General features: G+C 37.6%; 1 protein-coding gene across 1 annotated transcript; it reads left to right on the top strand.

Annotated features, from left to right (window-relative positions):
• Positions 1-1150: 1150 nt before the first annotated feature.
• LOC149154633 (double-stranded RNA-binding protein 3-like) lies at positions 1151-4596 on the top strand. The gene is made up of 4 exons (XM_089441500.1): positions 1151-1275; positions 1406-1650; positions 3560-3785; positions 3896-4596. Exons 1-4 carry the CDS (start codon positions 1263-1265, stop codon positions 4282-4284), a joined length of 873 nt encoding a protein of 290 aa, XP_089297626.1. The 5' UTR covers positions 1151-1262; the 3' UTR covers positions 4285-4596.
• Positions 4597-21754: the final 17158 nt, after the last annotated feature.

The following is a 21754-nucleotide window of genomic DNA, read 5'->3' as shown; positions in this document are numbered from 1 at the left end:
TCCTTAAATAAGGATAAAGGTGATGAGTCAGCTTGCATTAGGATAACAGTGAGAAATAGCTGGGACGAGAGTATATAACAGCCAGAAATCACTAGGACGAAGTATGCCTTAAAACTGCTTATGTTTGGCTAAGAGCTCGTCTTTCTTGGAGGTAAGGAAACAGGTTAACTGCCTAAGACCCAAAGGCATCTGGTAGTAGTGAATCCTGCCCCAAAGGCATCTGGTAGTAGTGAATCCTGCCCCCTTACGGACCACATCGGATTATTCCAGGTGGCTTGGTTTTCCTTGAATAACTGTGACCTGGTTGATAGTAGTGAACCCTGCCCCCCTTAAGGACCACATCGGGTTATTCCAGATGGCCTCCCTTGAATAATGGTGGCCTAGTTTTCGTCAGCTTGCATCAAGATAGCAGCAAAAAAATAACTTTCGTAATTAGTAGTTTGACATGATAAATTTTCCCACCTTTAAAAAAAATAACATAATAATTAAAAAGAAAAATCCAATATTCTTCATAAATACTTGATTTTTTATTTTAAATGTTATTAGCTAATAACCTTAAATATTACAAACAATTTCTCTTTATAACCTTAAATATTACAAACAATTTCTCTTTATATATATATTAAAAACATGAAAATAAATAATGGAGTCTTTACCCAAATCTACGTAAAATCAAATTCAGTTTAAAAAACGTAAATTAGAAGTTACAAAATATTAAATTTTCAGTTCATTGACCACTTATCCGGTTAGCCTCTACGCTATTAGAGGGAAAGTATTTATGAATACTCATCCGGTCAGCCTCTACGCTATTAGAGGGAAAGTATTTATGAATACTCAGCCGGTCAGCCTCTACGCTATTAGAAGGAAAATATTTATTTTCTTAAATGCAGCCCTTCCTCTCCACTTGCGGTCTGATCTGAACCAGTAAAACTGGCTTAAACCCTAAACCATGTCGCATTGAACTAAAAGCATTCTGGGACATTACTGTAAATACAAGAAATTAGTTCAACCCAAGAAATTATTCACCCCAATAAATTACTGTATTTATTCACAAGAAATTATTTTAACCCGAAATACAAGAAATGAGTTCAACCCAAGCTCCCTAACCCAACTTAACTAGCCCCTAGTGAATTCACCGCTTATCCTCCTTCTCAGGAAACGCAGGCACTATTATGATGCACTGTCACAACATTCATGCCATTACAAGGGCACAGGAGAAGTCTTCGTAGAGGTTGAAGAGGCAGAGATCCCACCAAATTTCCATGACCAAAGGAGGTGAACACTTGAAGTATTTATTCTGTTTTCCTGGTTTAGCATGATGTCTTGAATTATCTATTCTACATGATTCATTTTTCTGTGTAAATTTTTCTCTGTTCTGTTACAGGTTTTCTTTCCCCCTTTTCAGATATGTCGGGCATTATAATGTTCAAGAACCAGTTGCAGGAATATGTGCAGAAAGCATCCCTGCCCAAGCCTTCTTACCAGACTACACAAGAAGGGCCTGCCCATTGGCCGAAATTCACATCAACTGTTATTGTCAATGGGATCAGCTATGTTTCTCCTCCCTCAGATTTCAGGAACCGCAAGGCTGCTGAGCATGCTGCAGCGCGACTTGCTTTAGAGGAGTTGGGTTTCGTTCCTAATCCACTGGTAAGTTCTCTGTACCTGCATCTTAAGACTTACACTCATGCTCTGCAAATTCGTCAGTGTTAACCCTCCTCAGCCTGGCAAATGCAGCTGCTTGCTTCTTTGTGGTATTTCCAGCGTTTTCTTTCTGCTTTGTGAGAATTCCAGGGCTTTCTGACAGTTTTACCGGCAGCCTGCCAGCCTGAATTCGAACTTGGATCATCTTCACGACAATCAGTCTGAGCTTCCACTAAACTTCATGAAATACAATAAACCACTGCAAGTTATTTTAAGAACCCATTGTGCTTGTCGTTTAGTGGAAGCTCAGACTGATTGTCGTGAAGATGATCCAAGTTCGAATTCAGGCTGGCAGGCTGCCGGAAGCTCAGACTGATTGTCGTGAAGATGATCCAAGTTCGAATTCAGGCTGGCAGGCTGCCGGTAAAACTGTCAGAAAGCCCTGGAATTCTCACAAAGCAGAAAGAAAACGCTGGAAATACCACAAAGAAGCAAGCAGCTGCATTTGCCAGGCTGAGGAGGGTTAACACTGACGAATTTGCAGAGCATGAGTGTAAGTCTTAAGATGCAGGTACAGAGAACTTACCAGTGGATTAGGAACGAAACCCAACTCCTCTAAAGCAACTCGCGCTGCAGCATGCTCAGCAGCCTTGCGGTTCCTGAAATCTGAGGGAGGAGAAACATAGCTGATCCCATTGACAATAACAGTTGATGTGAATTTCGGCCAATGGGCAGGCCCTTCTTGTGTAGTCTTGTAAGAAGGCTTGGGCAGGGATGCTTTCTGCACATATTCCTGCAACTGGTTCTTGAACATTATAATGCCCGACATATCTGAAAAGGGGGAAAGAAAACCCTGTAAGAGAACAGAGAAAAATTTACACAGAAAAAGGAATCATGTAGAAAAGATAATTCAAGACATCATGCTAAACCAGGAAAACAGAATAAATACTTCAAGTGTTCACCTTCACTTTGTCAAGGTTGAATTCACTTTGTAAGATTGATTGCTTCTCCTCAGGATTATACTTGATCCGCATGCTCTGGTCTTTACCTTGCTAGTTCTATTCTCTGATTCATCTATCAAAGCATACATATGCAGTTCATAAAGGTTTGGTTCTAAAGACGAGGCTGTTCTGTTATGATGCTGATATTTGAAATCTGTCCTGTTTTCTTCAGGATTCTCCTAGGTAGCTAGAAAAACCTAGATTTTTCTTAAAAATGGCAGTGATTGCTTTTAAAAACTAGCAAGGGGCCTTGGATTATTGGTCAGATTGATGGAGTGTTGAGCCATTTACTAGGGTTCGTTCCATTCTAACTGTACTCCACTCCACCCTAACGCAATGCTGGAAATGGACGAGACTGGGTGCAAGTGCCAGGCAAATATGGTTGAGTAAATACCCCTCAGACATGGAATCCAAGCTGGAAATCCCTGTTATGAGTTACTGTCCCAATGGACATGTTTCTGGAAGCTTTTTGCAACAAAAAAATAATTGTATATTTGTCATTTAGCAAAGTAGCCATTCATTCTATCTCTGTCATTTAATAAAGTAGCTATTCATTCTGTCTTTGTCATTTAATAGGTAGCTTTTCTGTCTTTATTTTTTACAAACACAAGGTACATTTTTCTTTCTTACCTTCCAGACAAGAAGGTAAGCTTGTTCATTCCTTTCCTCTGGTGCAACACTTATGCTTAAATTACACTATAAATGATCATAGACAGCCATTTGTGTCAAATGCCATGGTGATGTGGAAATATAAAATCCCTGCTAAATAGTGAAATGCAGTTATCTTTTTTCGTAAGTTTTCTTGAATTGATGTATGCTCATTCTGTAAAAAAGAGTAATTGGAACTTTGCCATAGCTCCTTCTTTGAATGCTGTAATGGCAATGCTCAGGCATTTTATTTTCTGTCATGCCAGCATGAGATGGGACGATATAAGAATCTGCTTCAGGAGTATACACAAAAGCGTAGTTTACCACTTCCTAACTATCGCTGCGAAGGTTCTGGAAAGTTGCATTCGCCAACTTATGTATGTACTGTTGAAGTCTCTGGGATTGAATATACCGGGGGTGCTGCAAACACTAAAAAGGAAGCACAAACGAACGCTGCCCGAGTAGCCTTACAGGCACTTGAAGCACAGGCTGGTGGGTTGCTACATATTCTGTTATGTGAATTATTTTATCTTGCATGTTGCTTTGATGATACTGTTGTTAATTTTTTATTGGGATACTAATGTATGACAGTCATATTGCAGATGATTCTGTCTCTCAGGGCACTGTACCTAACATTTTTCCCTCTCAGGGTGTTGGTTCTGTTGTTTTGACTTCTCCAGTTGAAGCCCCTCCAAGAAAAAGGGATAGAGGAGTACAATCAGTCTCCGAAGAGAATGAGACTGCCAAAACAAAACAGAAGATAACAGCGAGTAATTCTATGCAAATTGAAAATGTTCAGGGAATGCCAACTGTTGGGGATCCACAGTCAGCACCTGTAAAAGAATCAGAGAAGCATGCCCAAACAGAGTCTTCTCAGATGCAGCAAGACCGAGTAAAGGTGGAGGGTGAAGTTGCACTTCAAGCGGGAGAAGAAGGTTCTGAGAAGCTTCAACATCATGAAGAATGTAATCCACTCCTAAGACTCACTTGATTCCTCCCCGCAACAACTAATGATCTATCTAACGTTATATCACCAGATTGTTGCGAAAAGCATTTTGACCGCTCTTCATTCATTCAACGGACTTATGTTGTTTAGGGCTCCAAGGCCTTGCCAAATTGGGACTTGCATATGCAACAGTTGCACTCGGCCTCCATTTTTGGAAATTAGGATGTGTTTTTTCTTTTGTATATTTAAAAAAAAATTCAAGTCGCTGGGTGGCAATACACACAGCTATTCAATGTTTTTTATTTTCATTTTTGGCACATGTAAATGTTTAATAAAGAATACCAAGTCTTTTATGTAGCTTGATGTTAGTGGTATAGATTGTTGAACTCTTTTGTCATGACCTTAGTAAATGCTGTATTCATCACTATCAAAATCTCGATTTAACAGGTTAAGCTTTTATCATTACAACATCAGTTTTATCATTAGTTTTTTAAATTTAATTTAATTTTGTTTAAAATATTAAAAATTACAACATCAGTTTTATATAAGGCTGAAGTGTTTTTAAATTTTACTTTCACGTACAACAAAAAATTACAGCATCCCTTCCAATAAATTTACTGAATTTACTATATCATTGTTCCGGTGAGATGCTCTAATTTTGTTATACATAAAGGCACACTACTTGATAATAATTCGATTGTAAGTTTATTACAGCTATGAAATGACCAGGTACAGGTATTTCTATGCAGAAATTGATATTAGATTGGGGAGTCTCTGTATTGATCTGTTAGGATTGGCTTTATATAGTATGCATGGATGCTTGAGAGATAAAGCAAATAGCGAGCATGGCAGGGAGATATGGCTTAATGTTTACACATGGGAAGTCATGCAGGTCAGGTTATGATTTTTTTTTACTTCACTCTTCACTGAATGCTCTTTCACCTTGCTTGGAGGTTGTTGCGTTGTTTCCTCTTGGCTCAATATTCTGGATTGCATCCAAAGTATACATTTTTTTAACCAGAAAAAAACTGTTTGTTTTAATATTATAGATAAAATAGTACATTTTTATGATGGGCAAATTGTTCTTATTAAGTTTGAGATATACACAGGTTGATAAACGGTTTTGGAAAAAGCTTCTGCGCTTACATCCATGAGTACTATTATCTAAAAATTACAACATAATGGTATTAGTTGCTCTCATCCATTTTTGCAGTTTACACAAAGTCTAATAAATCCAAATTATATATTCTATTCTGAAACATTTTGCAGAAAATGCGAAATTGTCTTCAAATTACTTCATTACCAATTATGAAGCCATATCGAAAATTCCGTAAGTCATTGAAGATTTTCCATTAGGATTGCAAACAAGATGTCTCTTCTGTGTCCGTCCCGTTGATATGGATGATGGCATTTCAGCTCAAGGGCTTATTCAATTTGTGAAAGACTATGCAAAGAAGGGTGAGGTTAACCTGAAAAAGGTTTTTAAACATGCAACTTTGCCTGTACCCAAAACACAAATACTGTTAGAAACTAGAATCTATTCATAAGGTTCTAGGTCTCTATATTTCGTTGAGCCTCCTCTTTGAAGGAAGTTTTCTAAATCAAGAATTGGCATCTCCACAGAAATCAGTTTATGGCATGATGATTGAAGAGTACTTGGAAAGATTAGGATACCGAAAACCGAATAAAAGCAGAGAGCGATTGAATCAAAAAGTAAAAATCTATGCTATGTAGTTTATGGATCGTTGCCACCTGAGACACTACGCCAATCAGAATTTCTTGGGGAGCATATAAGCCAATCTGATTGTTACAAAAATGTGAGAACTCTTATATGCTCTGCATCTGGCTATGCAGAATAAGCATTTTGCATATGGTTAGATATTATACCTGGTCACATTGTTAGCAGAAAGTTCCAAAGGCAGAGTATAATCACAATCCGTTTTGCACGTTTTGCCTCATTGCAGCAGATCGATAGCTATTATAAATCGCGGACCCCTTCCGTGTGCTCGATGTTTGCAAAAGGCAAAGGCGGTAGTCTAACCAGATTGTTTTTGGGTAATATTTTGTTTAAGTGTATGGATTTTTGACTAACAGTTGGGAATGTTGAAGTTCTATCTATATCAAATCTGGGGTATCTTGTAGATCTGGTAGCCAATTTTATTCAAAGAATATAGGAGGATTTTCAAACTTAAAGTGACGACATCTACTTTTGGTTGAAGATCCACAAGCACCAGAGAACGACCTTGGCAAGAATTCATATAATATTTTGAAGCAAGCCAAAAAAAACACTTCGGTGTAGTATAAATACGCAACAAAGTTTTGAGGCTCTCCATCAACAGGCAGTTGTTGTAGTATTGGTAACAATCGTGAGTCCAAAAGATACAATTTCAGGGGGGAAGTTAGGCCAAAGACATCTATTTCCTACAGAATGTGAGAAGGTTCGGTCTAACTTCATTTGACACTTGGCTATGCTTACGAAAAATCAAGACAATGACTTTGTGCATTAAGAAACAAGGAGAATGCAAAGAAATTTGCAGAATTTTTGTTATCTCATCCTCTGATTGAGAAAGTATATTATGCGAGCCTTCTAGGTCACCCAGGCCTTTAGTTTACATATTTGCAGAAAAAGAAAGGATAGCTCTTGTGAAAGCTGGACGAGAGGATAAAACGAAGTATGCTGCTCAAAAGACCAAAGGACTCAGCAATAGCCAGAAGTAGTGCAAGAAAGGAATGCCTTTAGTTGCAAAATGAACCAAGATACTGAATGAAAAACAACAACCCACTGCAAATTTTTGACTGGAAGAAATCAGCAGAGCCTGTTATGAAATTATGTACTGAGACTACTGATGGTTTTGCCATAGAAGCTAAAGAAAATGCTTTGGTTTGGTATCATCTCGATGCTAATCCAGATTTTAGATCTTGCCAATCCAAGGAGCTTTTTAGATAATTTGGAGTGTGTTTGCAAATGAGCAAGTGAAGGTCAAAAATGTTTTGTTTATAGGTCTGCTATGGGGTCAAGGTCTATACAGAAGTATTCAATTTTTAATATTGTATAATGTATATGTCAGCTGCAAGTTTATGTATTTAAGGTGATGATGGCTTCCATCAATCTCAATCTATGCAATTTCTTCGGCACGAGAAGATGCTACCTCTGCAATTTGGTCATGGATTCAAATCTGAGCTGCAGAATGTCGATAAAAGAGGTGGCTTCAATGGTGTCTATGACCAAGTTGTTCACATGAAGGGGCTTCTTTTCCTTGAAGCACATGTAATTCTTAGCTTTTGTTGGAAAAGAGAGGGTAGGAAATATTGTATAGATCTTGAGAAACACCAAACACAATGAATTTCCAATTATTGATGAACTCCTATATCTTTCTTTTGTGACATTAGGATATCAGATATATGGAAACCAGGGTTGTTTGATCGCTAGACACTTTTTCTATAGTTTTGCTAGATGTCCAGAAAAAAAGTAATCAATTTCTCCTATGGAATTTACCAATAATTATATTTTTACATGAGGAAATAACCCATGGATAAAGCAGGAGTATATTTTTCAAATAAGTTATATGATGCAAAAGGTTTTGTACAACATACTTCAACAAATGACAAAAATTACTCTTTCAATATTGGATAAAAGGATAGTTGGAGAACAGGCGGCAGAGTTGACCCTGTTTAAAGGGAGGTGGATAGATTTTGAGGAATAGTTACAACAGATTCAGATTTGTTAATTTTAGTTAACAATAGTATGTTCTATGCTTAGCACAATTGTTTCAATGTTCCTTTAGCAGCCTAATGACAATTTCCAATTTAGGAGGTGGATAGATTTTGAGGAATAGTTACAACAGATTCAGATTTGTTAATTTTAGTTAACAATAGTATGTTCTATGCTTAGCACAATTGTTTCAATGTTCCTTTAGCAGCCTAATGACAATTTCCAATTTAGATTTCCAGTAGCAATCACATTAACCATTAATCAAATTGACAGTGAAATTACATAGAACATGAAACAAAATGCAAAAGACACGCCAAGACAAGAGGATACCAGGGAAAAACCCCAATGTGGGCAAATTTACCCTTTGATCAATTCTTCTTATTATTATATCAAAATGTTTAGCAGAGAGAGAGAGAGTAAAAAAAATCAAATTGACTTGCCAAATTCAAAGTCAAAACAACCCTCTCAAAATCTACAGTCAAATCAGCCCTAACTAGAAAATGAAAGATGATCAACACAACTGTCAAACTTGCCTCCTTGAGCTTAGTGAACCATAGTCAAACTCGACCTTCCTTGTTGGTCAAAATCATCCCAAAACAATCCAGTCAAATTCAGTCAAAGGAAAGAGAAAAGTGTTGTAATTTTCTGCGGTCAAAATTGCAGTCAACACTAAAGTCAGCAAAAGTCAAATTCCCCAGAATATCTCGATTTCTGTGCCTAGAAATGTAGCCTAAAAAGACAGAAACAATCCTCCAAAAATCACAGTCAAATCTGGTCAAAGAACCCCTAGTCAACGTTGGTCAAACTTGGTCAGCTTCCTGAAATTTTCGGCCTTGCAACTCAGCCCAAAAATTCGTCCTTCTTGTGCCACACGTGTGAGAGATAGAGAATGCCCAATGTTGTATGAACCAATGAGAGAAGGAGAGAGAAGAATGTGTGAGTGATGATGATGCCAAATGAGGTGAGAGGTCACTTGTATTTATACAATTCATTGAGGGTGAAGAGTCATGTCCGTTGGGCTTCATGAGCCTACATGATGATGTGGTTGACCTGAACAATTTGCACATGTGTGTACATAAATTCAAAAATGCACTTCTGCTTGTCCAAATTGGATGATCTTTATATCAATTTTGGTCCTCTCGAAAATAGGAATTTAATACAACCATCATCTCCATCAAATGAGTTGTTCCAAGCTGAATTTGGCCCTAGTTTCCAATTTTAACACTCCCTCTCAACTAGGGAGAATTCCACCTGCCAATCCATCCATCATCATCGATCATTATGCCATCTTGTCGTAATGTACCATTTCTGTATCTCATCTCATCTCTGCTCTATTGAACACTGATATGAATAATGAAGAAGAATTAATCGAGAGTGAGTCACAAGACCTTACCACTTTCCACTGACAAAAGTCAATCCAGAGGTAGAACCTCAATCAGACTTGATCCTAGATCAAGTTGTTGAACACCATGCATCCTAGACATAGGGAGTACGACAGTACATGATGCATCCATTGGTAGTTCTATGGTCCTTATCCAACTTTTCCCAACTCATTGGTTAGATGAGAGGTACTTCCCATGAGTCCCAGACTACATGGGTAGGATGTATGCTGGGGCATCAGTAGGATAAGGTGAACTACTCATCTTATGCATATGTCAATCGTAGGGGAAGGTGAACCAGTCACCCTACACACATGTCAACCATCATGGGGTATCATAGGGGAAGGTGAACCACTCGCCATGTACACAACGCACCAATAGGGGAAGGTGAAACACTCACACTATGGTCACTCATAGCTCCAAGAAGTGACCCAAGCCCCCAGGAGCTCCTAGAGCTCAATGTCTAACTCGAACGAGACCCTCATAGGAGGGTCTTTCCACGACTCCAAGTCTTTCTTGAAAAGCTAATAATTTGACATTCCCTAAGGGATTTTTGAGGATATCTGCGACCTACTCATCAGTCCTGATGTGTTGGAGCCTTATTGCTCCTCACTGTACCATATCCTAGATAAAGTGGTACCTGATATCAATGTTCTTGGAGCAGTCATGGAACACAAGATTCTATGAAAGGCGAATCCCACTTTGGTTGTCACAGTAGATCACATTGGTATCCAACACATGCTCAAATAGCTCACTAAAGAGCTTCCTCAACCAAACAACTTCACAACAGGACATACTAGCAGCAATGTATTTAGCCTCAGCAGTGCTTAGAGCAACCAATTTCTGCTTCCTACTCATCCAATAAATTTACGCAGACCCCAATGAGAAGTAAGTTAGCAACATCCAAACGTTCTTTTACAATCTACCACACTGTCAGCCTAGTCAGCATCAGTATATCCATGTAGCCTCAAATTCCTGACAGTGTATCTCAATCCATAGTTTATTGTGCCATGAAGATATCTCAAGAGATTCTTAGCAACAATCCAATATATGTGATGAGGCTCGACCATAAATTGACTCAATGTATTTACATTGAAGCATATGTTTGGACGTGAGTTTAACAAGAACATCAGAGCCCCCACAAGTTGTTGATACTTAGAAGGATTTGCCAATGCGGGCCCAACAACACTTCCACGTAGCTTCTTGAAGTTGAGTTCCACCAGAGTAGACACAAATTTGCAATCCACCATCCCACATCTCTTGAGCAAGGAAATTAGCACCTGACTTTTGCTAGACCTTGAGGCCTAGGAAGTAGTGCATCATGCCTAGTCCTTCATCTCAAACTCGGAAGCCAACTCCCTCTTGCATTGATAAATGAGAGGGTTTACACCTATCCGAAAAAGATCATCTACATAAAGTACCAGAATGAGAGGCATTTCCTTCTCAACCTTGAAGTATAAGTTAGGATCAACATCGCTCCTTGTAAATCCCAGCTTCATAAGATAGCTATCAATCCTCTCATAACAAACCTTAAGGGCTTGCTTCAACCCACAGAGGTATTTCTTCAACTTGCATACGCGTCCTTCGAACCCCTGATGTTGTTCCACGTTGACTTCCTCCTTAAGCGAGCCATGCAAGAAAGCAGTCTTAATGTCCATTTGGTGTAGGCTCCATCCTTGAGAGGCAACAAGAGAATGAATAGATCAAATAGTGGTATATTGGGAATTCAGTGTGAATATCTCGTCATAGTCCACTCCTTCCTTTTGAGAGAAGCCTCGAGCAACGAACCTGGCCTTATATTTTTCAGCACTCCCATCAACTCCATGTTTGATTTTGTAAAGCCATTTAGAAGTGACCACAAACTTGACCTTGGGTCTAGAAAGCACTTCCCAGACATTATTCTTCATGGTTGATTCATACTCCTCATTCATCCCATCCTTCCATACTTGATGTTTTACAACTTCATCGAATGTACATTGCTCTAATTGAACAATAGTACTCATAGCAGCTAAGTACCCTTGATACCTGTTCGACTTCTTACTTTCATGGAATGTCCCTCTTAGAGCAATATGTCTTTCAGCATCTTCGAGAGTATCTTTGAGCCACAAAGTTCTTTTCCCTGAGGTAGAGGGATCATTGGGAGGTGGATCAATGGGATCCATCGGGCCTTCAACATCAGCGATCGACTCATCTGTCGGAGGTTCATCCCGCTTTCCTACAACATTATCATTGTCCTTCCTTGGGATAGGGAGATCTCTAGCTTTTCCAAGGGCATAATCTTCATCGAAAGTGACATCATGGCTTATTCCCACTTCTCTTTGACCAGGCACATAGATTCTATATGCCTTTGAATTTTCACTGTAGTCCACAAATGTACCTTTCTTCCCAGATGCTTCTAACTTGTTTCTTTTATTTTTAGGCACATGAAAATACATGGAACAACCAAATATTCTAAAATGAGAAACATCAGGTTTCTTACCAGTGAAAACTTCTTTGGGTGTCTTGAAATCCAATGCTTGATGCAAGCTCCTATTTTGAACATACACGACAGTGTTGGCAGCTTCTCCCCATAAGAACTTCAGTAGGCCTTGGTCATGGAGCATGGCATGGGTGGTTTCTATGATTGTTCGATTCTTCCATTCAACAACTCCATTTTTATCAGGAGTATATGGAGTAGTGGTCTCCCTCTTAATTCCAACCTCTCTGCAAAAGTCATTGAATTCATTTGATTCATATTCGGTTCCATTATTGGTCCTCAATATTTTGATCTTCTTCCCTGTTTGATTTTCCACCAAGGCTTTGAAAGAACGAAACCATTTGAACATTTTGTCCTTCTTCTTCAAGAAATAGATCCATGTTTTGTGAGAGAAGTCATCCACAAAAATTGTATAGTTTAAGTATCCTCCTAATGATGTTACGGGAAACATACCAGATAGATCAAAATGAACCAATTGAAGAATGCCAATAGTTTGACTTTCACTTGAAGGGAATGGTCCCTTTATAAGTTTCCCAACTTCACAATCCTGACAAATTCCTTCATGATTCATGTTGAACTCGGACATGCCTGTGACAATATTCCTTACCCATGTAAAGCTTTGTAATGAAGGTGAGCAAATCTCCGGTGCCATAATTCAGATTGAGGAGAAGTATCGCAAGTCATAGCTCCCAAAGGACTTCCTCCAACTTGATAGAGACCTTTAACCCTAAATCTAAGTGTAAATGCATCTTTAGGGTTTCTTTTCCAAATATGTACCTTTCCATCAATGAATGCTACCTTGAAGCCTTTATCTTCCATCGCAGAAATGGACACCAGGTTCTTCTTCAAATCGGGCACATACAATACTTCTTGTAGGTGAAAGGTTTGACCTTGACTTATGTGAAGAGTGGCAGTCACTATCCATTTCACGAGGTAGGTGCCATTGTCTCCAAGTATGATCTCCAAATTAGTTTTCTTTTCAATCAAATTTGAGAGGGCCTCCTTGTACCCAGTGAAGTGCCTTGAGGAACCACTATCAATCAACCAATGATCTAAAGTATTCGGAGGAGAAGCAGTAGTGAGGGTGGAAATAAGATAAAATTCATTTTGTTTTTCTACAACATTAGTTTCCTCATACGTGGAGTTTCTCGTCCTTTTGGGAAGTCAATCATTTCCATATCGAGCAGTGGGAGAATTTCTCTTTCCTTTATTATTGAACCTGTTGTTCCCTTGATTGCCATTGCCTTTGAAATTGTTGTGGTTGTTGTTGTCATCATCCCGTGGAGCATCCTTCTTGTGAGGACACTCTCCAGCATAGTGGCCAAACCTGTTGCAATTGTCACCTTCCTTTTTTTCCTTCTTTGAATTCCTGTTTGAATATTTGACCTTGTCTCTTTGGACCATCATTGTTCTTCCTCTTTGCATCAGCGAAGAAACAGTAGGTTCATTTCCATTTGAATACTTGTCTCTCTCCATCATTCTTGTCTCTTCTTGAGTGCATCTAGCCAATAATTCATCGAAACTAGGAATCTTGTCATTGTTGAGAATGGTGGTGTTAAACACATCCCATGCTCTTGTAAGACCTCCAAGGGCGATGAGAGTGAGCTCCCCGTCAGAAAAAAATTCTCTAATAGATAGAAGGTCATTCTTGATTTCTATAATCCTCATGAAGTAGGATTGGATAGACTCCCCTTTATCCATCTTGATGTCCTTCAACTTGTTCTTGAGAAATAGGATTTGATTTGCATTGTTTACTTTGAACATCCCAATCATCTTATCATACATCTCCTTAGATGTTCCCAAATCAGAAATATAGGCAACCAAATGCTTCTGAATGGAGTCAATAATAATTCTTTTAGCTTTTACCTCAACTTTCTTGTACTTTGTCTTTGCAGCAGTAGACGCATTTCAAGGAGTTTCCACCACTTTTCCCTGCACATAATCCATAACATCATGCTCTTCCAAAGTCAAGTCCAAAGTCATCTTCCATACATGATAGTTGAATTTTTCCTTGATCTTATCCTCGGATTTGAAGTAAGATGTAGTAGCCATTGAAGCTAGATCAATACTCTTGTCTAACAACTCTTTCTTAGTGATTGCTTTTCTCTCTCTTGCTTGGGTTTTGTCTTCACCTGGGCTCTGATATCATGTTAATTTTAGTTAAAAATGGTATGTTCTATACTTAGCACAATTAATTCAATGTTCCTTTAGCATCCTAATGACAATTTCCAATTTAGATTTCCAGTAGAAATCACATTAACCATTAATCACATTGACAATAAAAGTAGATAGAACATGAAACAAAATGCAGAAGACAAGCCAAGACAAGAGGACACCAGATTTGGCAGATGCCAAGGAAAAACCCCAATGTGGGGAAAACCCTTTGATGAATTCTTCTTCTTATTATATCAAAATGTTCAACAGAAAGAGATAGTACAAAAGTCAAATTGACTTGCCAAATTCAAAGTCAAAACATCCCTGTCAAAATTTGCAGTCAAATTAGCCCTAACTAGAAAGTCAAAGTGGTCAACGCAACTATCAAACTTGCCTCCTTGAGCTTAGTCAACACAATCAAACTCGACCTTCCTTGTTGGTTAAAATAAGCCCAAAACAGTCTAGTCAAATTCAGTCAAAGGAGAGAGAAAAATTGTTGTAATTTTTTGTGGTCAAAATTGCAGTCAACCTTGAAGTCAGTGCAGGTCAAACTACCCAAAATCTCTCAATTTATGTGCCCATAAATGCAACCTAAAAAGACAGAAACAATCCTGCAAAAAATCGTAGTCAAAGTTGGTCAACTTCTTGAAATTTTCGGCCTTGCAACTCAGCCCATAAATTCGTCCTTCTTGTGCCACATGTGTGTGAGAGAGAGAATGTCTAATGTTGTACGAACCAATGAGAGAAGAAGAGGGAATGATGTGTGAGCGATGATGAGGCCAAATGAGGTGAGAGGTCACTTGTATTTATACAATTCGTTGATGGTGAAGAGTCACGTCCATTGGGCTTCATGAGCCTACATGATGATGTGTCTAACCCGAACAATTTACACGTGTGGACATAAATTAAAAAATACACTTCTGCTTGTCCAAATTGGATGATCTTTATATCAATTTTGGTCCTTTCGAAAAGAGGAATTTAATGCAATAATAATCTCCATCAAATGAGCTGTCCCAAGGTGAAATTTGGCCCTAGTTTCCAATTTTAACAAGATTTCCAGGCAGGATATCAACACTCAAAGAATCAATTTCTAGATTTGATGGCATAGGATTTTCTATCATTTCCATTTTCCTTGTAACAACTTAAAGATTGTTTTATTTTTAGTTTATTGTTATCATTTTATTCCTAGAATTTTGTAACAACTTTAGGATTATGTTTTTCCTATATATTCTTTCATTTGTAATGTAAGGGGGGTTGGATTTTGGTGTAAAAAACCCAGGCTTGTATTTTGTAGATGCCTAATAAAGTACTCCTTGTTATGCCTAGAAAACCGACTACTGCTAATGACGTAAGCTAAGGGCTACCTTGGTGCTTCGACCCCGCAATAGAGGATGCCCATTACATACTTGATTTTCCTAGATATGATAGAATAATTTGATTTGTTTATATCCTCTATCATCCAATAGAGAGGGTGTCACTACAATGGGGTATTAGTTGCATTTTCGACTCTTCCATACAAGAAAATGCCTTGTATTAGAGCTCCTACACATAAGAAGCATTATCCTACTTTCAAAGTTTAATTAGAGGCTTTTGGATTTAGCTTGTGACAATCTTTGTTTACTGTGTAAGTGCTTTCCAGTGTGTTCATTATCTTTTCCTTTGTACAATTTGAAGTTGTGCAGATCCTAAGGAGAGGCTAGGTTGAATATCAACCTCACTTAGTTCCCCCGGAAGAGTTATATTCTTTACTGAGCAAGCTAAATATACGGTTTGTTTATGTTAGTTCCTCTACATCTAAAGATTGATGCCTTTACAATTTCAATTTGTGTTATTGTTGAGTTGTTGAAAGTATTTCTTCATGCCTTCTAATCTTATTGGTTGGCTTACATATTCATAATGAGTATGATTGTTATTTGGTATATTCTTTAGTCTTCTTTCCTCATATTTAAATATATCATTATTCTATCATGGTATATTAGCCTCGCAGTTTGAGCTTGATTTTTTGTTGATCGCATGCTTGGTATCAAGTGTGATGGGATCAGTATGGTTCTTGGACAGTGGTGCGTCTTTTCACATGACAGGAGATCGAGATTTGTTTTCTGATCTGGAGGAGAAAGATCTTGGAGTGCACATTGAGATGGGCGATGATGGTAGATACAGTGCGACCGGTATCGGTACCATTTCCTTTGAGAGGGAGTCTAGTAAGCCCTTCATATTGAAGGAAGTGATGCATGTTCCAGGATTGAAGAAGAATCTTATCTCTATGGCGATGTTAGAAGACAAGGGATATGATGTTGTTTTCAGCGAGGGAAAGGCTTTCCTGCACAGTAAGACAACTGGAGAAACCCGGAAGATAGGCGTTCGAGTCAGGAACCTTTATCAGTTGCATGTAGATGGCTGCACGGCAATGTCATGCAAGGCAGAATGATTGGTGAGCCGGGATGATGGCGAGCTGTGGCACAGGAGATTGGGTCACCTTCACCATGGAGCCTTGAAGATACTGCAGCAGATTACTACAGGGTTTCCTAAAGGCACTCTTGCGCAGTCAGATCAGTGCAAGGGGTGTACTTTGGGAAAATTTGTGAAAGCCACCTTTCACGAGAAGGATAGTCGTGCCACGAAAATCCTTGAGAGAATTCACACAGATGTGTGTGGACCTTTCTCAGTAGCTTCGACAGCAAAGCACATGTATTATGTGATCTTTGTTGATGATTTCTCTCGAAAGTGCTGGATCTTCTTCATGCAAAAGAAGAACGAGACATACTCAAAGTTCTGTGAGTTCAAAGCACTGGTCGAGAAGGAGTCGGGGAAGAAGGTGAAGGCTCTTAGGAGCGACAATGGTGGTGAATACATCTCTGGCGAGTTCAAGGACTTTTGCAGCGCAGAAGGGATTCGAAGAGAGCTCATAGCTCCCCATAACCCACAGCAGAACGGGGTTGCTGAGCGGAAGAACAGAACGATCGTGGGTGTTGCACGTGCGATGTTGCATGATCAGGGCCTACCCCTTCACTTGTGGGTAGAAGCATGCAATACTGTAGTATATGTGCAGAACTGTTGTCCTCACAGGATACTTGGCATGAGTACACCTGAGGAGGCTTATTCTGGTAAGAGGCCTGATATTTCTCATTTGAGGATTTTTGGTTCTAACGTTTACATGCATATGACGAAGGATGCCAGGAAGAAGCTGGAGCCGACCGCAGAGGTTGGGATATTTGTGGGGTACACTGATATGCCCCACAACTATCGTGTGTATTTGCCAGACAGCGACAAGACTATTGTGCGACGGGATATAAAATTTCAGGAGGAGAAAGCCATGAAGTGCTCGCTTGAGAGGGAGCCACACTTGCATGCACATGAGGAGCTATTAGTTCCTAAGGATGAGCTTCAGGACGTGGATCAGCCACAGGACGAAGTTCATGGAGTGGAAGAGACCACTCATGCAACGCCAACCATCAGAGGGCGAAAGCGCTTGATAGAAGCTGAGCGACTGGCTCAAGATGCAGAGAAGGTTGTAGGACCACCTACAGCTCAACGTAGACAGAGACAGTCACCTGATTGATACACTGGATACATGGCTCTTGTGAGCAAATGTGTTGTGACTAAGCCATCCTCTTTCGAGGAAGCTGTGGAGGATCCCGCATGGGTAGATGCCATGGTGGAAGAGTATGATTCGATTGTCAGAAACAGTGCATGGGAGATTGTCCCAAGACCGGAAGGGAAATCAGCGGTGGGTTCGAGATGGATCTACAAAGTTAAGCAGGAAGCTGACGGGAGTGTGGAGAAGTACAAGGCAAGATTTGTTGCCCGAGGCTTTTCACAGATAGAGGGGATCGATTATGAGGAGACCTTTGCACCTGTCGCAAGGTATTCTTCCATACGGACGATTCTTGCTCTCTCAGCGCAGATGGGGTGGCACATTCATCAGATGGATGTGAAGACTGCATTCCTCAACAGAGTCATTGAGGAGGAGGTGTACATAGAGCAACCCGAAGGTTTCGAGATCTTTAGCAGTGAGTCGCATGTGTGCAGGCTTAAGAGAGCGCTGTATGGGTTGAAACAAGCACCACGTGCTTGGTACACACGGATAGACAGTTATTTCACTGGACTTGGATTCTCCAAGAGTGAGGCGGATCCTAACCTATACCAGATTGTGGTGGAGGGTAAGTTGCTTATCATTGTACTTTATGTAGATGATTTGATTCTAACGGGTGATGAGCTGTTGATACTTTCATGCAAGGATGATATTGCTAAGGAGTTTGAGATGAAGGACTTGGGCCTCCTTCATTATTTCATGGGATTGGAAATTTGGCAGCGCAGTGATGGACTATTTGTTTCTCAGGGTAAGTATGCTCGGGAGATACTGGAGAAGTTCAACATGCATGGCTGCAAGCCTGTTGATACTCCTCTTCCTGGAGGTTGGAGGAAGGAGGATGCTACTTCAACAGAAGTAGTGGATGCCACTGTTTATCGACAGTTGGTGGGGTCGCTTATGTATCTGGTCAATACACGACCCGATATATGCTATGCTGTTAACCAGCTTTCACAAGCTATGGTTAAGCCAACCAAGCTCTTCTAGAAGGCAGGAAAGCATGTATTGCATTATCTCAGAGGCACATCGGGATATGGATTGTGGTACAGACAAGAGGATGAGGTGAAGCTATGTGGCTTCACGGATGCAGATTGGGCAGGGAGCCCAACGGACAAAAAGAGCACATCTGGAGGGATCTTCAGTATCGGGTCGACAGTAGTTTCTTGGTACAGCAGGAAGCAGAGATCCGTGGCACTTAGTTCAGCAAAGGCCGAGTATATGGCAGCAAGTTTGGCTGCATGCGAGGCTATATGGATGAGGAAGATCCTGGTCGGGTTGTTCGGTTCATACTTGGAGCCTACTGTGATTTACTGTGATAACCAGAGTTGCATTAAACTCTCGGCTAATCCAGTATTTCATGATAGATCTAAGCACATTGACATCAGGTACCATCATATCAGAGATTGTGTGCAGCGGAGAATCATGTTACTTTCATACATTCCAACGGAGGATCAGGATGCTGATATCTTAACGAAGGCGCTCACCAGGAGAAAATTCGAATACCACCGAGGCAGGATAGGGGTTGCTGATAATCCATATCTTGTTGAGAGGGAGTGTTGAGAATGCAACAAGATGATGGAGCTTAGTGGAAAGAAGTCGCCTTCACTAAGTGGGCCCGCAGGCTATTTTTGAGCAGAGGAAGTTACAGTATTAATGCAACTTTCCTATCTTTGATGAACATTCCTGCAATCGAAAGCAACAAAAGCATGCAAGTAATGTTGTATATCCATTACGTCATCAGTATACCTATTAATGTGAAGTTACATGATGTCTTATAACGTGTGGTTAATCGGAAATAGTGAACTCAAGATATATCTATAGAATGATAGTTTTTTTTGTTTTTTCAACCATACGTATCCTATTATGGTTGAGTTATGATGCGTTTAGATCTTAAATATTCTTCATTGAAAATAATTTAATAATTAGATACATTTTTTTCCACATATACTATATTATTATCACAAAATCATTAAAAAAATATTATTAATAGTTAATAGAAATAAACTTTCCATGTTTATAAATATAATTAAATTTAAAAAATTATATAATTTTTAAAAATATATATATATATATATATATATATATATATATATAAAGATTAGACACTAATGTAGATTTATCTTTTTAATTTAATTTACTGATAGTAAACATCAGTTAACAACTTTTCTCCTTGTCAGTAAAATTAACTATTTTAATAATTACTCAATGTTGATAATAATCATATGGTTAATGATATTGTTTATTTTAATAATTACTAAATGTTAGTAATAATATATACAAAAGTGGTAATAATAATATAGAAAAACAAAAGAATGGATAATGATACATATTTCTGTTGGAGCAGTGAAGTGACATTATAAGATAAAATCACAGATGCATGTTGAGGGATCCTAACTTTTTAGGGTTATAACCTGCCACTTCAATCACCTTGAGACTCCACACACATAATTTTTTAAGATAATTTCCAACCTGTTTCTCTGTGACCTGTTCCATGCAAATTGCAAATTGTTTTGTCCCTGTATAATTTTTTTTCAAGGTATTCTCTAATTATTTTATTTTTGAAATTACAAGACAATTTTTTTGTTTTTTCTTAAATGATTTAAAATATGTTTTTTTAAATATATAAATAAATTCAATTTAATGAGAAAATTTAGAAACATTTAAATTATACAAAGTTTACATTTCTAATTTTAATAAATTCCCCTAAATTTTAATTGAAAAATATCTATGAAAAAACTCCAAAATGTAAGACAATCGGACTATAAATGGTCATTGCTATAAGCTTTCTATTCTTACATTTAATTGTCATTTATATAGATGACTAATGTATTTTAAATCTAAATCTACTATTATTATTATTATTTATAAAGAAAAGTGTAAATATGATGGATTTTTTTTTAAAGAAATATATATATATATATATAGAATTGGAAATTTTGGAGAATGTCTCTTTAATCTATGTATTTGGAAAACAAATCATTCCATAGCTTTTTATTTTGAAAAATCTTAAAATATTATTTTAATGATAAAATTATAATTTTTTATTGTTTAAAAATATTTGAATATATAAATGAATTTAGAATTTTTAATTAATTAAATTATGTAATTTCAATCGGCATAAATGTTCATAATGTGTTTTATCAAATTTTGTTAAATGTGTTTTATCAAATTTTAAATCAAATCTGAAATTAAAAAATAAATAAAATGTTTAAAGAATATTAACAAATTTCCTAGTTCTAAACTGCCATATCAATAACCTTCAGATTCTATGTAGAATATTTATGTAGATAATTGCTAGCCTCTTTTATCTGTGACCTATTCCTTGTTGGTCAAGAGTTTAGGCAATTTTTTTTGAGGTATTGTGTAATTATTTTTTTGAAATAACAAAATAATTTAGTGATTTTTTTTTAAATATATTTTTGAATATATAAGTGAATTTAAAGTAAAGAAATTCTTTTAAAACAGTTAGATTATAGGCATTTTATATCTGTTGATTTTAATAAATCTGAGCAAATTTTAATTAAAAAATATGAAAACAAAACTCTAAAATTAAAACAATCAAATTACATATGGTCATCGGAGAAGACTCTTATTTTTACATTTATTTTTCATTTATATGAATGATTAGTGAATTGTATCACTTATTATTATTATTTCAAAATGTAAAACAACCCGATTGAATAGGCTCATCCTCATACACCTCATATTTTTACATTTAATTTAATTTTCATTTATATGGACGACTAGTATAGTGTAAATTTTGATCACTAATTATTATTATTATTTTCTTTGTGGTCATGTCATATCTTTAGGCTTAAGATAAATCTATACTGATTTTAACACAATGTTAATAAATTATCAAAATCTAATTACCAATAAAATTATAAACTTTATTAATTAAATATTTTTTTAACATATAAATGAATTTCACATTTTTAATTAATTAAATTTTCTAATATTAATTAACCATTCATATTTATAATATGTTTTAATCAAATTTTAAATCAAACTTAATTTTCCAAAATAAATAACATGTTTAAAGTTGCCTTGTGTAACTAAAAATCAAATTTCACGAATAATTCTGACATAATCAATAATATGGTACAATTTTCAAATTTATTCCATTGGCACGGCGGAATTTGTGAACCATATTTCACATGGCATGTGAAACACGTCTGTTTAAGTTGTTCCAACTGAATAATACA

This window comes from Pinus tabuliformis, chromosome 9 (assembly GCF_031772625.1).
Source record: "Pinus tabuliformis cultivar Carrire ecotype Pingquan chromosome 9, CPIR1, whole genome shotgun sequence".
Taxonomy (NCBI): domain Eukaryota; kingdom Viridiplantae; phylum Streptophyta; class Pinopsida; order Pinales; family Pinaceae; genus Pinus; species Pinus tabuliformis.
Note: the sequence above shows the minus strand (reverse complement) of the source record. Positions and strands in the feature narration are given on the sequence as shown.